Source organism: Myxine glutinosa, chromosome 12, assembly GCF_964187855.1.
Source record: "Myxine glutinosa chromosome 12, kmMyxGlut1.1, whole genome shotgun sequence".
Classification (NCBI taxonomy): Eukaryota; Metazoa; Chordata; class Myxini; order Myxiniformes; family Myxinidae; genus Myxine; species Myxine glutinosa.
The window spans coordinates 10,755,754-10,773,781 of NC_136272.1; the positions used below are offsets into that span (position 1 = coordinate 10,755,754).

At 47.2% G+C, this 18,028-nt stretch overlaps 1 protein-coding gene across 1 annotated transcript in view; it reads left to right on the forward strand.

Annotated features, from left to right (window-relative positions):
• The window catches only part of LOC137437274 (cilia- and flagella-associated protein 337-like), a 52,103-nt gene that overhangs the window by 22,758 nt on the left and 11,317 nt on the right, over positions 1–18,028 (forward strand). Inside the window, exons 9-14 of the mRNA XM_078766244.1 lie at positions 1,822–1,928; positions 2,021–2,136; positions 5,392–5,446; positions 6,739–6,784; positions 6,890–6,937; positions 8,355–8,517. Of these exons, the coding sequence (XP_078622370.1) occupies positions 1,822–1,928; positions 2,021–2,136; positions 5,392–5,446; positions 6,739–6,784; positions 6,890–6,937; positions 8,355–8,517 (535 nt within the window). The remainder of the gene's footprint in view (positions 1–1,821; positions 1,929–2,020; positions 2,137–5,391; positions 5,447–6,738; positions 6,785–6,889; positions 6,938–8,354; positions 8,518–18,028) is intronic.

Genomic DNA, 18,028 nt, shown 5'->3' on the forward strand with positions numbered 1-18,028 from the left:
ACCATTCATGAACTTTATTTGGTGCAAATCGGACAATTTTTAGCCGAGTTACCTCAGACCGTGAGTTGGTAATTATATAATTCACACAGTTTTCCGGACGACAGACTGCCGGTAGGGGACATGTATTGCAGCGCAATACTCAGAATGCTTGTTCTTCTCCTGTTATGTTCTGGTCTGTTTTGTGTTCCCACCTTTCCACTGTTATTCCCACCTTTCCACTGTTATTAGTCCCCTACCGGTGTAAACCGGAGGGGACTATAGGTTTGCACGCCGTCCCTCCGTCCGTCAGTCTGTCAGTCCGTCAGTCTGTCAGTCCGTCAGTCCGTCACGCAAAGAACAGTTTTCCGGACTTTTTTTTCTAAACGCTTAATGTTAATGATTTCAAACTTGGCACATGGTTTCCTCATGATAAGTTACAGGTCAAGTTCGAACTTCACGACGTTTCGATCATTTTTGACAAAGTTATGGCACTTTGAACTTTGGTAATTCTGATAATTCTGATGGATCCTTAACTCAGTGCCATTTTAAGTTTTAATTTCCTTTAAAAACCAATTTCTCTGCAATAATAGGACCGATTGAGATAAAATTTTCACCATATGATGGACTCAGTCTGTAGAATATTTTAATGGTAATTATGACGTCACGTGGTTCGGCCGCCATATTGTTTTTCGTGAAAACACGAAAACCCCTTTTTCTCTGCAACGGCTGCACAGATCGAGGCCAAACTTTGCAGGCAGAATCGCATACCCATGACGAACAAAAAAGTCAGCGAGCATGACGTCATGCTTCACATGGTTTCAGAGTTATGACGTTTTTAAGCATGAACCTTTAAAACCGAGCTCCTCCCTCATTTTTTGATCCAATCGAGGGGAAACTTCACAGATCTGTTCAGCACTAAAATGTCCTTTTGGAATTTGCAATAGGGCACGTGGTTTGGCAGACATCGTTAATTAAACGAAAATATTTTTTTAAATGGATACCTCTTGTTTATTCTCGAGTTCTCCTCAGGCCGCACTGCGCGTCCTCAGCCTCGTCTCGCGAACGTCAACAGCGCGACACAGCACGCGCTTTCTGGAGGGGTGGAGCCAAGCCGAGCAACATATATATACACATCGATCATTGATCGTGAACCGGAAAATATAATAAATTACTGATGGTTTCAGAGTTATGATGTTTTTAAGCATGAACTTTAAAACTGAGCCCCTCCCTCATTTTTGATCCAATTGAGGGGAAACTTCACAGATCTGTTCAGCATGTCAGTCTACTAAAATGTCTTTTTGGAATTTGCGATAGGGCACGTGGTTTGGCAGATATCGTTAATTAAACGAAAATATTGAAAAAATGGATATCTCTTGAATCGCCAGTACCTCAGACCGTGAGTTGGTAATAATTTATATAATTCACACAGTGCAATACGTGCACGCCGCTCCACGGAGCGACCATGCGGGCTTATCAACGAGGCGAGGCGTGACACACGTGTCTCAGCATACCTCAGATCAAGTTTGAAAACCAGCATCAACCGTACATAAATTTGCATATTCGATCATTTTTGACAAAGTTATGGCACTTTGAACTTTGGTAGGGGACATGTATTGCAGCGCAATACTCAGAATGCTTGTTCTTCTTTTGTTATGTTCTGGTCTGTTTTGTGTTCTAGCTCTCCCATGAGCCTCGATTTTGTATTCAAAAAAGTAGAATTGGTAGCAGAAGCCATTACTAAAAGAAAATAACCTTATAATGGTTCCAGAGCTCAAAATGTCAAATATTCCAGAGTCCTCTTTTTTGCGACAAACATGCATGTGTGTGCACGTGTGTGTATAGATCGTCAAAGTTTGGGACCTGGAAACAGGACGAAGTTTGTTTAAGTTCGTCGCCATGAACAGTGACAGTACTATCACATGTGTGGCACTGGACAATAATGGCCGCAGGTAAATATTTTTGACCTTTCATCTGGAAGCGTTAATCGTTATATATTCGTGTAAGCCAACATTTTGAGGATGTGTTGTACCAACCTTCACAGGCTCATCACGGGGTCTGGTGACGGTTTCTTGAAGATCTGGAACTACAACATCGGCCAGTGTCTCTGCAGCCTGCAGCAGAAAAAGGGCAGGGGGGAGTACGGCTGCGTCTCTGAGGGTATGTGCAGAGATCTGGCTGGACCCAAAAAACAAGGTTTTCTCAATCGTTTTACTGGATTTTTAGAACGTTTCATCAGACTAAAATAAGCAATTTGGTGGCTGTTTGTCTGTCTGACCATGATGCGTTCAGTTGTTACTTATCCAATCTCAACCAAACTTGCCAGGGTGGACTGAGGGTCATAAGACGAAGGTTATAGCAACTTAATCTGACCCCCTGTGGGATTCAGCTTATTGGGAGACTTTTCCTGCTTCTAAAAACAAAAGTAATAACAACAACAATAACGACAATAGCATAACAAGAAAGACGGCATGCAGAGCACAATACTCGCAAAATCCACCCACCTGCCCCCCAAAAAAGTTGCCATGAATACACCAAATTGTCTATTTCATTAAGGTTTAAATTGACAATATTAATCAAAGTTCGGTTCAATCGGTTGAAGATTATTTTTCAGATGAAAATTGATGATTTTAGAAGTTTGACCTTGAGTTGACCTTTGACCTTTTGACCTCAAACAGTTAATTTTCCAAATCATCGATGCACTATGTAATTGCTGTTTAATTTCCAAGTTGATAGGATGAAAATGGACATTTTTTCAGATGAAAATTGATGATTCTAGAAGTTTGACCTTGAGTTGACCTTTGACCGTTTGACCTCAAAAATAGTTAATTTCCCAAATCATCGATGCACTATGTAATTGCTGCTTAATGTTCAAGTTAATAGGATGAAAATGGACATTTTTTCTGATGAAAATTGATGATTTTAGAAGTTTGACCTTGAGCTGACCTTTGACCTTATTACCTCAAATAGTTAATTTCCCAAATCATCGATGCACTATGTAATTGCTGTTTAATTTTGAAGTTAATAGGTTGAAAATGGACATTTTTCTGATGAAAATTGATGATTTTAGAAGTTTGACCTTGAGCTGACCTTTGACCTTTTGACCTCAAAATTAGTTCATTCCCCAAATCATCGATGCACTATGTAATTGCTGTTTAATTTTCAACTTGATAGGATGAAAATGGACATTTTTTCAGATGAAAATTGATGATTCTAGAAGTTTAACCTTGAGTTGACCTTTGACCGTTTGACCTCAAAAAGTTAATTTCCCAAATCATCGATGCACTATGTAATTGCTGTTTAATTTTGAAGTTAATAGGTTGAAAATGGACATTTTTCTGATGAAAATTGATGATTTTAGAAGTTTGACATTGAGCTGACCTTTGACCTTTTTACCTCAAAAATAGTTCATTCCCCAAATAATCGATGCAATATGTAATTGCTGTTTAATTTCAGGTTAATAGGTTGAAAATGGACATTTTTCTGATGAAAATTGAATTTAGAAGTTTGACCTTGAGCTGACCTTTGACATTTTGACCTCAAAACTTCCCCTGCTCTTATAGCGGGTAGCAAATTTGATTGGTCGAGATGGCATAAAATTTTGCCCAGGTATTGCTAAACTGAGGAATTTTGTAAATGTAAACAAGGCTATTTGTGCTCCATATAGTCCAAATATATAATTCAATTGAAATAAAGGTTTGAAACGCTGCAGAAAAAACCCCCCAAAAACAAACCATTGAATTGGAACTTCACCGCCGTTGATGCACCGCCTTTTACACCGCCTTAATTAATGCATTACGTTAGTTATTGGTGACTGTTATTTGTGTCCTTTATGACGTCAATAAAACAGTAAATTTCCTGTTTGGAATCATTTTCAATTCATTTTGACTGCCAAACAGGCAGACAGAAGTTAAACATTCCCTTACTCTTCTCTGTGCATACACGATCGGGACGAGATTCCAAACAATTTGCCAATTTCAGAGCCAAACTACTGACAAACTGCAGATTTGTGTTCTACATTGTTCAAAAATTTTTTGGTTATTGTTCAAAATATTAAATTCAAGTGAAATTAAGTGATTCATCTATCATAGATTGACAGTGAAACAATTGCTCAGTCCCGCTTTGCGCTACACATATGGGGTAAATCTATCTATAATTCCAGTAATCTCTGTGTGTGTGTGTGTGTATGTGTGTTTGTATGTGTGTGTGTCTGTGTGTTTGTCTGTGACCGCTGTTTCTCGACAACCACGGGTCCGATATACTTGAAACTTGCCAGGTATATTGCTGGGGACCCGAGGATGTGCCTTTTCAAGGTTTCATATTAATCGGAGAAGTAGTTACCGAGCTATGTCCAAAAAACGGTTCAACCAATCAGAGAGCAGCGAGCTATCACGTGTGCCGAACGTGGCGAACAGACTCTGCCTCGGACGGCACATTTGAGAGCGTATTCATTTATTTCACGTTGGCAAACTATTTTGGTGCTATGTTGGCGTTAAACTATGTTTTAAAACTAATTAAAACTAATTTGCGATTCATCGTAACTGCGATATGCGACCCTCCGGACAGTCAAATGAGGACGTCACTTCCGGACTTACGGATAGTCATAGTGACGACGTACTGAATGCTGAACGTGGCGAGCAGACGCTGCCTCGGACGGCACATTTGAGAGCGTATTCATTTATTTCAAGTTGCAATCTGTGTTGATTGTTGTAAGGTACGATCGATTGTAGTACACGTTTATAATAACTCTGCCGATACAGGCCCGATTAACTGCAGCGCCATCCGAGCTGCGGCGTCGGGAGGATACATTCATTGTACGGTCACATCACGCACTTACGGTATTACAGGTTATTACAGGTTACAGGTTACAGGTTACAGGTATTGCAGGTATATTGCTGGGGACCCGAGGATGTGCCTTTTCAAGGTTTGAAATTAATCGGACAAGTGGTTCCCAAGGTATGGTCACCGTACTCGCATGCCGTTCGCTTTGGCTTTGCGAATGGACCAAACCATTTCATGTAAATAGAGGGGGGGGGGGGGTTCTACCGTACTCGCAAGCCGTTCGCTTTGGCTTTGCGAATGGACCAAACCATTTCATGTAAATAGAGGGGGGGGGGGGTTCTGTGGTCGTTACTGCCACGTGGTTTCAAAGTTTTTTTTTGTTGTTGTTGTTTGCACGCATGTTTTTTTGCACCCACGTACGGGCACGCCCTAGTATTATCAATGAGGATAACAAGACATGACCATCCGCACCTCCCCAACCCCCAATGGTCCCCTAACCCCCCTGACCACTCCCTACGAGAGCGGGTGCTTCTAGCTTTTAAAATGTTTTATGTAAACCAAAATTACAAATATCTGTAAAATGTTTAATTTTTTTCAACATAATTTTAATTCCATATTTTTACATTACAACAGGGAGGAGAAATGAAGCGATTCGTGATTGCACCTATTTGGAGATAAATAAAAAGGGGTAAGTTTGGATTCCTTCGCATTTTACACTCTCCTTTTCCTTTTCTTCCCCTGAAAGGACTGGAACATTTACATGATGTAAACACACACACACACACACACACACACACACACACACACACACACACACACACACTTTTACGTTATTAAAACAAGTTGGGTAACCCAATGAACATCGGGTTATTTCTACTTCCGTAAAACCATCACGAAGATCGATGTTTAATTTTATTACAGCAGCTTTACCTAGGAGTGTCGGAGTGTAGCACGGCAATGATGGGCCAAATGGTCTTGTCCTGCTTCGAAGTTGGTTTTTATTTTATTTTATTGTATACAAGATCGAGGCTCGTGTAAGAGCGAACATTAATCAAAAAAAAAAAAACGACACATAAAACATATAATAAGTGGAGTGGTAGACAAGATGGGGAGAGATGGGGAAGCACACACACACAACATTTGAGAGTAGGGACATCGGGAGATCTGTGGGAGGGAGAGGGCTTGGGGAAGGGGGGGGGGGGAGGTGGGAGAGGTATAATACACATGGACACTGCTAGGGCTTCCAGGAGAGAAGTCGGTATTTCCAAAAAGTAGATCTGAGGTGAATTAGTGGGGGTAGAAAAGATCAAGGTTTTGGATGGGGGGAAATAAGAGATGGTGGTGAACAGCTGTTTTAAAGACCTGGAGGGAGGAGTGGGATTGAAGAGAGTGAGGGAGTTTGTTCCAGAGGCGGGAGAAAAGAGGAATGAAGGAGTGATTGTGAGCAGAGAGCCTTGATTTTGGCAATTTCACCAGAAGTGTTGCTCGTAGATCTTGTGCGACCTGTCGGAATATTTGGGGGACAGAGCACAGACAGAGCTTGAGAAGATGATAATAATTATGATTATTATAATGCTAATGTAATTCAATTTATTTGGATTTTGAAAAATAAAAACATTGGCATGTCTTGTATGTTGTTGCTCGAACATTCTGGACATTGCTCACATGTATAATGTGTTTCTTCTGCTTGAGAGCTAAGTTGTACGAGTACGGTTTGTCTGTCTGGGATCTGTAGATGTGAGGTTATCAAATTATATTGTAAAGAGCAATGTGCACATCGTGGATATGGGGGAGGGAAGATAAACGTGCAAATGGAGTCAGATTAAGGTGGGAGAAGGTAAGAGAAGTGGGGTTGGCAGGAGAGGTAAAGATGTGTATGGAGGTGAGGATTGGGGACCAATCAATGGGCTTTAAAATAATTAATTATTATTTGGCTTATACATGTGTCATACTAACAAGGTATGTATTTCATATTTCCAGGTGTGTTATCTCAGTAGGCTGTGACAGGAGAATTCATCGATTCGTGGTGAGTGCCGCACCTTACAAATGGATGACATTTCTGCTGATCAATCGATTCAAGGTAATACAGGTGTTATGGATACCTGGGATCTCTGACTGTTTTGCACTACAGGATTGTCCAGACACCATTTGTCCACAACCGTTATGGGCCGCTGATTTGGTGAGTTCTTATTACCCTGCGCTCGCGAAGCGAAAAGCGCGGTTAAGCCATCGTGTGCGTCCTTACGTACGTATGTCGTACGTGTGTGTCTGCATTTTTTATATTCATTTTCTCGGCAAAAGGTTGGTCCGATTGACACGAAAGTTTCATCCTTGAATTTTGCCTCCACCTGTGGAATTATCTATATATATAAAACACAGTTTGTGTGTGTGTGTGTGTGTGTGTGTGTGTGTGTGTGTGTGTGTGTGTGTGTGTGTGTGTGTGTGTGTGTGTGTGTGTGTGTAATGTTACCGATAGACTCCTAAACGGAGAGGCTTACGTGCTTGATATTTGGCATAGACATGGCCATTGAGCCTGGGACGAACATGGCCGAACTCAAAATATTTGACGATCCATATTTTTTATTCATATTTACCTCAGCGCATTTCAGCGCACGGAATCAACGGAATCAGGGCAGGTGGGCGCTGATTCGCTCAGAGCGATCACGTGATGACGCTATGACGCTATGAACGCTATGACGCTATGAACGATATGACGCTATGAACGATATGACGTTATGAACGCTATGGAAAAAAAAATCGCTATGACGCTATGAACGCTATGAACGATATGACGCTATGACGCTATGACGCTATGACGCTATAAAACGCTATGACGCTATGAACGCTATGAACACTATGACGCTATGAAAAAAAAAATCGCTATGACGCTATGACGCTATGAACGCTATGACGCTATGAACGATATGAACGCTATGACGCTATGAACGCTATGACGCTATGACGCTATGACGCTATGAAAAAAAAAATCGCTCGCTTTACCAAGAGGCTCGCTCTCCCCCCGTTCCCCTCCCCTCCCCTTCCCCCTCCCCCTCCCCTCCCCCGCCCGGCAATGCCGGGTACTTCTGCTAGTATTGTCATAATTATGACATCATATGTCACGTGGTATGGACGCCATCTTGGAAAAACGTCTATATGTCCGAAACTGCTCCATGGCCAAAATATGTATTTGCTTACTTTTCCGAAACGACACAAACGATTTTGATGACACTTAATCACAACTTCATCACCCTTGATGTACAAAATTTTGTTCACGGCATTAGAAAAATCTGGATCTAAAGGGCCTACGCGGGGTGGGAGACTGGGGGTTCTGGTTGCACCCCAAAATAGGTAATTTTTTGTTTGTTTCTAGTCTTTTGATGACGTTAGTATGATTCTCCATGCAGCCCCGTTTCCTAGCAACCATTAAAATTAGTTTAAAATACTGTGTTACTGTTTAAAATACCTTTAGTCGGTGTAGTATACTTTATTCTAGAAGGTGAGTGCCCAGGGGTATTGCCCCATTTTTTAATTGAGGATTATTAATACAGCACCTTTAACAAAAATAAATAAATAATAAATAATTACTGTGTCCACAGCTCCATGGCCATCGAGATGACGTCATAGTCCTTGCGCACTGCCCACCGGATTTACTCGCGTCTGGTGCGTGCGATGGAGAGATCATCGTGTGGAACTTTATATCAGGGCACGTGGTGTGTCGCCTGCACACCTCACACGCAGAGGATGCTTCCTCGTCACAGAGTGAGTTTCACTTGCAATAAGTATCATGCATGGCAGTGAAACATATACCCAAAACCCTAAAGATGTCACATGGCGAACAAGACCCTCGAACGGCACGCGGTAGAGCACATACCGCCACCACCAGCTTCAGCAGTCCACAACTTGTTGAGATATCACGCTATATATATTGTTTTGGCTCTATCTCTCATCGGTGACGAAACACTTTAAAAATTCTGGTATTCAGATCCGGATCTTCACCAGATTCGAATCATTTCGTCCTCGTCACACACCCAACCTGCCCACCAAATGTCGGCCAAATTCGTCCAATTTTGAGATATCCTGCTGACAGACAAACAGGGCCAGACAGACAGGTTGAAAACATAACCTCCGTCTACCTTTGGTGGCAGAGGTAACTAGAACGGTAAGCAAGAAAACTAAATGCAAGACTCCCAAATCTTCTTAACTGCCAAACGTATTCTACCTGTACTGTTTGGGTCGTATTTATAACATGTGCATTTTGGTTTTGGAAAACCCCCACCCGCGTCCCGTCTCCCTTTCCTCCCTGTGTACACTGGCCCAACTGTTGTGGAAAACCATTCAGGTCCACACAACTTTAGTCCAACGGTTTGGTTTAATTGCATTTAGATCATCACATCATTCCTGTAAGTAGAAATACTCAATAAGCATACGATGCGACATCTCATAAAGCCATTCATATCAGTCAATGCAAGCAAGCTAGTTATTCTATAAAGGCGTACCATAAACGAGGCTACCGATGTAACATGTCACAAGGGAGAAGTCTCGGAGCACTGACACAGCAACGGGTCTTATAGTCACGCCCCTAGCGGTAACAACAATGACAGCGAGCAGCGAGCATCCCCACCCGGGTTCAGTACGGATACGATTTCACTACATTCACCCCCCCCCCCCCGTCAGAATTATACGGCCGCGTGGCTAAAAGCGAGTGAGCGTCAGCATGAATAGGGCGCGGAGTATCAGTCGGCCCAACCGTAGCGGGCCGGGCGGCGAATTTCTCTGCCAGCACGCGTTCGAAACTCCCCGGGTACGGCGTCTCGTAACCCTGTATCCCCGGTGTCAGAGGCGTCAACAGGGTCGGGTGATGAAGGGGGTAACGCCAAGTCGTCGGACCCGGGCAGTCTCGACGGGGGGAGGGTCGGTGGACTGTCGGCGATGGGAGCGTCGGGAGAGGCCATAGTCTCATAGATGGGTTCGACCGGTTCGTCCGATTCCCTACTAAGGTCGTCGACCCCGCAAGGGGCAAGATGACGAACGGAGACAGTAGTCTCACGACCATCAGACGTCATCACACGAGCATGCTCAGGATTAGCCTGGAGAATCTGCACTTTGTCCACAAGGGGGTCGTACTTGCTCGCGCGAACCGCCCGTTTAAGGTAGGCCGGCCCGGGCCCAGCGAGCCAACTGGGCAAAGACCGTATACACCCCGAGCTCCTGGGGTGGTGGAAAAGTCGCTCGTGGGGAGTTTGGTTAGTTGCCGTACTCAGGAGTGCCCGGATTGAGTTCAACGCCGCAGGTAGCGACCAAGCCCATTTATCGAGGCCCCGGCCGTGGGTCCGGAGATGGAGCATGACGGCCCTCCAGATAATCCCGTTGAAGCGTTCGATCTGCCCATTAGCCTGGGGTCTGTACGGCGTGGTGTAACTAGACGCAATGTTGTTTTGGAGCAGATAGCCGCGCACCTCCTGAGACAAGAAGACTGCACCCCGGTCGGTATGGACATAGGCCGGGTAACCGAACATTGAGAACAAGTTCTGTAAGCATCGCATCACCGTGGCAGCAGTCATGTCCGCGCACATATAAGCAAAGGGGAATCGTGAGTACTCATCAACGATAGTGAGCAGATAGCGAGAGCCGCTCGACACCGGCAAAGGGCCCTTGAAATCCATCGCCAAGCGTTCCCACGGGCGTGTAGCCTTCACCAGAGTCCCCATAGGAGGGTTATAGAAACGCGGTTTGATTTCCGCGCAGATAGCGCAGTCGCGACAGATACGGCGGATATCGTCAATCGAGTAAGGGAGATTCCCACTCCGCACGAAATGAGCGAAACGCGTTACGCCGGGATGGCCCGCAGTAGCATGCAGCACCCGTAGGCCCTCCAACGAGGTGATACCAGCACATGTAGTCGGGCGTGATAAGGCATCGGCGGCCTGGTTATCCTTCCCTGGGCGATATTTGATGGTGTAACAGAAGTCGGCGAGTTCGATACGCCAGCGAGTGATTTTCTCGTTCTTAATGCGCTGGGCGTGTAAGGTGTCGTACATGAACGCAACGCTTTGCTGGTCCGTGATGATTTGGAAGCTCCGCCCGAGTAGGTACGGGCGCCATCGCCGAATAGACTCGACGATCGCATACGCTTCCTTTTCAACGGACGAGTGCCTCCGCTCAGCGGAGGTAAGAGTCCGTGAAAAGAAAGCCACGGGACGTCCCCCTTGGGAGAGGGTCGCCGCGATGGCCTGATCCGAGGCGTCACTTTCGAGGACGAACGAGCCGCTCTCGTCGATGGTCGCTACGGCGGCTCGGGCGATGTCGGTCTTAAGACCTTCAAAGGCCGTCAATGCGGCCGAACTCAGGGGAAAAGTGTCGCAGGCCACAAGGGGGCGAAGTTTCGCGGAGAAATTTTGCACCCATTTGGAGTAATGGGCGAACAGCCCAAGGGCGCGTTTCAGGGACGCCCAATCGCAGGGAGGGGCCATGTCGAGCAAAGGTCGCAGACGTTCCTTATCCGGAGAGACAGAGCCATGGGTCACGGTGTACCCCAGAAGATCTATGGTGCGTAGGGAGTATCGGCACTTATCCTCGTTCATAGTTAAGTGATACCGTTGCGCGACCTCAAGGAAGCGCTTCAGATTAGCGTCATGGTGCCCTTGGTCATATCCACAAACCGTAAGGTTATCGAGGTAGACGAAAACATCGGTTAAGTGCTCCCGCGCAACGAGGTCATCCATGGCCCTCTGGAAACAAGCGACCCCGTTCGTCACCCCAAAGGGCAATCGTGTAAATTGGTACAACCGCTGCCCCGACTCGAAAGCGGTATAGATACGATCCGCCCTAGAGATAGGGATCTGGTGGTACGCACTACGGAGATCGAGAGTACTATAGACCGAATACTGGGATACCTGTTGCACTAGCGCGTCCATCCCCGGAAGGGGGTAGGCATCCAGCTGTGTAAAGCGGTTAATCGTTTGGGAATAGTCGATTACCATGCGTTTGCGATGGGCCTCGCTGCGCACCACTAAGACCTGAGCGCGCCACGGCGACCTGCTAGGTTCTATGATGCCGTCCTTCAAGAGCTGAGCCGTTTCGTCTGCAATGAATTGCATGTCCGCGCGAGAGTAGCGTCGCGATTTTACCGCGACGGGGGTACAGTCGGAGGTTAGATTGGGGAACAGCGAAAGCGGCCGGACGTCCATTTGCGCTAGGGCGCACACAGTTAGCGCGTCGTCCGGCCCCACAACAAGAGTGTCAGGCCCACCGAACTCCATTACCAGACGTCCATGCAGCTTAAGAAAATCGTGTCCTAGCAGAATATCAGCACATAATGCGGGTAAAACCATAAGGTGTACATCAGGGAAAACCCGTCCCTTTAGCACGAGTTTCAATCGGCATTCCCCTTTCGTGCTGAGCCGCAGTCCCTGGGAAGCCATGAAGATCCGTCTCGTAGACCGCCCGATCCGCCATCCATGCCTGAGCACAAGTCGTTGGTCGATAAAACTATCCGTAGATCCGGTATCCACCAAGGCCTGAACACAATGGCCCTCAACCATAAGGGGAATAAGGGCTTGAGCCAGGCCAGACGAGGCAGCTGGGAGCGGGACTGAGCCCCCCGAATGGGTCGGTCCAGCCTCGCGGGTGGATCCTACACCAGCAGCAGTTTTGCGAGCGTGGCCGGAGGCTGTGTTGGCCATGGGGATCCCATTATCGTCATCAGAGGGCTTTCCCCAGCATTCCGGTGTTTCGCGATTCAAAATCCGACGAGAAAAGGCCTCCGTAGTATTTGACATTGCCTTTTGACACTCCTGGCAGATAAAGGCTTCCGTAGTATCCGAAATCGCCTTTTTACATTTTTGGTCGCTTTGACAAGAGGCTTCCGTAGTATTCGAAATTGCCTTTTTACATTTTACAAAGGCTTCCGTAGTATTCGAAAGTTGCCTTAACTCTTTTGACGGGGCGGGGGCCGCCGTTAGCTCGTGGGCGACTCGAGGAGTACGAGGGGCTTGGTGAGGTGTGGCCCGTGGTTTGGCCAAGGACGCGGCCTTTGTCCCCGATGGAGAATGAGACGGTGGTGGCTGTCCGGTGGCGCCAATCAAGGTCGTCTGAGCGCCCAGCGGGCCGCAGAGAGCGGCCCTCCCCTTCGAAGTCGGGTAAGGTGCTGGGCTCGTGGGTGCTGCTACGAGCCCGTTCAAGGTTGCTGCGCCCGCGCGGCCGCGGCTGCGCGAGTCGAAGGGCCGCGAGCCGCGTGCCGATTTCTTGCACACTTTCGCGTAATGTCCCTTTAGCGAGCACAAATGGCAAATAGCGTCACGTGCCGGACACACGACTCGGGCATGACGAGGCCCTCCACAAAAAAAACATGCGGCCCCGCGCAAGGCCTTGGGTCTGCTGGTCGTAACGGCAGCTGTCAGGGTAGGGTCATCCTCCGGAGCATCCCGGAGTTCAGCAGGCGGATCCACGTCCTCGTCAGTGGTACTCTCCGGCCGGGCGTGTAGTGAGGTGCCCGCCAAAAGGCGCGTGCGATCATAGGCGTTCGATTGCATCCGCGCTTCGGTATACACCGTCGCTTGCTCAACCGCCGTAGCGAAGGTCAGGTCGGTCTTCTCCAAGAGTTTGAGACGTAGTTCCTGGGAGGAGACCCCTGCTATGAAGGCATCTAAAAGTCGATCATCTTTAGCTTGCTCGGGAGTCCGTGGCTCCTTGACGCTGTCCAGCATGAGCTGCCGGAGCTCCTGGGCGTAATGATCCATAGGCTCGTTGGGCTGCTGCCGTCGCGTCTGCAGCAAATAACGCGCATACACAGGGCTTTTTTCTTTTATGTAAAGCCGCTTGAGCTCCGCGATGGTAAGATCATACGTCGTGCATTGAGCGACCGCGTGGTAGACCCGGTAGTCGATTCTTGAGTGTAATATCGCCAGCTTCGCGGCAGGCGTCGGAGCGGTCTGAGGCTCATCAAAGAGATGCTCCAGTTGTCGGAGCCAGTGCTTGAGTTGCAAGCCTCCGTCCGTGGCTTGTGGGTCGGCGCTGAAAATGGACACCGTCAACGTCTTGTTGCCAGCCATGTCAGCAGATCTTAAATGCAATTAAGTGTTGTGGAAAACCATTCAGGTCCACACAACTTTAGTCCAACGGTTTGGTTTAATTGCATTTAGATCATCACATCATTCCTGTAAGTAGAAATACTCAATAAGCATACGATGCGACATCTCATAAAGCCATTCATATCAGTCAATGCAAGCAAGCTAGTTATTCTATAAAGGCGTACCATAAACGAGGCTACCGATGTAACATGTCACAAGGGAGAAGTCTCGGAGCACTGACACAGCAACGGGTCTTATAGTCACGCCCCTAGCGGTGACAACAATGACAGCGAGCAGCGAGCATCCCCACCCGGGTTCAGTACGGATACGATACACCCACAATCATGCCTATGTAATAACTAGATGGCCATCAAAATATTCGCAAACCCTCAGACATCAGTCGACCCCATTGGTTCCATCATAGGCATCTGTGGTAGGTTCACAAATCCTATACATGACCTGGAGTGCTTAACTAATGAAGGCCAAATTAAGATGAAATAAAGAAAAAGAGAAAAAAAGAAGTAAAATGCACTTGATGTTGAATGAACAGAAGTTTATTTTACGATTTATTTTGTATACAGGATTGAGGGTCCGCTCGTGGAAGAGAAGCCCTAACAGGTGGTAAACAGGTAATGGATTGGCAGTGATGCAATGGGGCCGTATTTGGACAAAACAAGCAAGGGAATGAATGAACAGGGGGAAAGAGAGGAGGGAGAAGAGAAAGGGAGAAGGAGAGATAGAGAGAGGGGGAGTGGGAAGGACAGGGATAGAGAGGATGGAGAAAGGGAGAAGGAGAGATAGAGAGAGGGGGAGCGGGAAGGACAGGGATAGAGAGGATGGAGAATGGGAGAAGGAGAGATAGAGAGAGGGGAGGCGGGAAGAACAGGGAAAGAGAGGATGGAGAAAGGGAGAAGGAGAGATAGAGAGACGGGGAGTGGGAAGGACAGGGATAGAGAAGATGGAGAAAGAGAGAGGGAGAAGGAGAGATAGAGGGGTAGTGGGAAGGACAGGGATAGAAAGGATGGAGAAAGAGAAAGAGAGAGGGAGAAGGAGAGATAGAGAGGGGGAGCGGGAAGAACAGGGTTAGAGAGGATGGAGAAAGAGAAAGGGAGAAGGTGAGATAGAGAGAGGGGGAGCGGGAAGGACAGGGATAGAGAGGATAGAGAAAGAGAAAGGGAGAAGGAGAGATAGAGAGAGGGGGAGTGGGAAGGACAGGGATAGAGAGGAGAGAGAGGGAGAGAGAGGGGGAGCGAGAAGGACAGGGATAGAGAGGATGGAGAAAGAGAGAGGGAGAAGGAGAGATAGAGAGAGGGGGAGCGTGAAAGAGAGGGTGGAGAAAGAGAGAGAGGGGGAGTGGGAAGAACAGAGAGAAAGAGAAAGGGAGAAGGAGTGGGAGAGAGAGGGGGAGCGGGAAGGACAGGGATAGAGAGGCTGGAGAAAGGGAGAAGGAGAGATAGAGAGAGGGGGAGTGGGAAGGGACATGGATAGAGAGGATGGAGAAAGGGAGAAGGAGAGATAGAGAGAGGGGGAGCGGGAAGGACAGGGATAGAGAGGATGGAGAAAGGGAGAAAGAGAGAGGGGGAGTGGGAAGGACAGGGATAGAGAGGATGGAGAACGGGAGAAGGAGAGATAGAGAGGGTGGAGAACGGGAGAAGGAGAGATAGAGAGACGGGGAGTGGGAAGGACAGGGATAGAGAGGATGGAGAAAGAGAGAGGGAGAAGGAGAGATAGAGGGGGAGCGGGAAGGACAGGGATTGAGAGGATGGAGAAAGATAAAGCGAGAAGGAGAGATAGAGAGAGGGGAAGTGAGAAGGACAGGGATAGAGAGGATGGAGAAAGAGAAAGAGAGAGGGAGAAGGAGAGATAGAGAGGGGGAGCGGGAAGGACAGGGATAGAGAGGATGGAGAAAGGGAGAAGGAGAGATAGAGGGGGAGCAGGAAGAACAGGGATAGAGAGGATAGAGAAAGAGAAAGGGAGAAGGAGAGATAGTGAGAGGGGGAGTGGGAAGGATAGGGATAGAGAGGAGAGAGGTAGAGAGAGGGGGAGCGAGAAGGACAGGGATAGAGAGGAGAGAGGTAGAGAGAGGGGGAGCGAGAAGGACAGGGATAGAGAGGATGGAGAAAGAGAGAGGGAGAAGGAGAGATAGAGAGAGGGGGAGCGTGAAAGAGAGGGTGGAGAAAGAGAGAGAGGGGGAGTGGGAAGAACAGAGAGAAAGAGAAAGGGAGAAGGAGAGATAGAGAGAGGGGGAGTGGGAAGGACAGGGATAGAGAGGAGAGAGAAAGGGAGAAGCAGAGATAGAGAGAGGGGGAGTGGGAAGGACAGGGATAGAGAGGATGGAGAAAGGGAGAAAGAGAGAGGGGGAGTGAGAAGGACAGGGATAGAGAGGATGGAGAACGGGAGAAGGAGAGATAGAGAGACGGGGAGTGGGAAGGATGGAGAACGGGAGAAGGAGAGATAGAGAGACGGGGAGTGGGAAGGACAGGGATAGAGAGGATGGAGAAAGAGAGAGGGAGAAGGAGAGATAGAGGGGGAGCGGGAAGGACAGGGATTGAGAGGATGGAGAAAGATAAAGGGAGAAGGAGAGATAGAGAGAGGGGGAGTGAGAAGGACAGGGATAGAGAGGATGGAGAAAGAGAAAGAGAGAGGGAGAAGGAGAGATAGAGAGGGGGAGCGGGAAGGATAGGGATAGTGAGGAGAGAGATAGAGAGAGGAGAGAGATAGAGAGAGGAGAGAGATAGAGAGAGGGGGAGCGAGAAGGACAGGGATAGAGAGGATGGAGAAAGAGAAAGAGAGAGGGAGAAGGAGAGATAGAGAGAGGGGGAGCGGGAAGGACAGGGATAGTGAGGAGAGAGATAGAGAGAGGAGAGAGATAGAGAGAGGAGAGAGATAGAGAGAGGGGGAGCGAGAAGGACAGGGATAGAGAGGATGGAGAGAGGGAGAAGGAGAGATAGAGAGAGGGGGAGCGGGAAAGAGAGGGTGGAGAAAGAGAGAGAGGGGGAGCGGGAAGAACAGAGAGAAAGAGAAAGGGAGAAGGAGTGGGAGAGAGAGGGGGAGCAGGAAGAACAGGGATAGAGAGGAGAGGGAAGGATGGACAAAAAAAAACGCAGTACCGGTAATCTTTAAGTAAAATAGGTGTGTAATTAGTTGTGGGATTAATGGATTTAAGGATTACTTGCACATTGAGAGGAAGACTTTGAGCATTAATTTGCAATAACTCATTCGCTGCAAATGAATAAATGATTCACCTTCAAACTACAAAATGTGCAGGTGGAAGGGAAATGTCTGACTTGCGAGGTTTTCAACTTTGTGTGAACAAGGACCGGCAATGATGTTTAATAAAAAATCGCAATTCCGTTACAGGTAACAATAAAGTTGTAGCAGTTTTGGGGGTTTTATTTATTTATAATAATATAGTGAAAAGCCGGTCAAATATGAAGGGGGAACAGTTTATTTGACGGTGCAGCCTCCTGAGTGTGTCAGTCTGAAGCCTCGGCCTAGTGCCAGTTGTGCTTGTATCTTTATTTGTTAGACATCCTACAGACGTAAATGAACACTTGTTTTACTCTGCGCACGTTGCACATCATGTGCAGCGAATTTTACCTCCCTTCACCTTGTATTTATTATTATTAAAAAAAAAAAAACACTACTGTACACCGCCCTTGAGGCTCGGTTTGTAAACCACCGTCTACAATTCCAATATTCGAACATATGAAGTTGACCGTTCAATCCTCTTTGTAATATCAGAACGTTGTTGTTCCGAACATACGTAGTTTAACTCGATTTCCACTTTTTTGGCAAAACATGACATCATGACCCACAAAGGGGCTGTCAGAATTGCCTAAAGGTACGCACACTCACCTCTAAGCTTTCTATCTTGAGTTTGAATCCCATCCCAGCTATAAACCAATGTGTGTGCTGTCCCTCGGATCGACGTTTTTTTTTTGGTTTGTTTGTTTTTTTGTATACTGAATCGAGGCTCGTGAAAGAGCTGACATTTACTTCACAAACAAATCAACCAGACAAACAAAATATATAAAAAGAGGGAGCGGAAGACAAGAGAATGGGAAGCACACAAACACTTGAGAGCACACAACATTTAAGAGCAGGGAGATGTGTGGGAGGGAGAGGGCTTGGTGGGAGGAGGGTGGCAGAAGTATCAAACACAAGGACACCAAGGACTTCCAGGAGAGAAGTTGGTATTT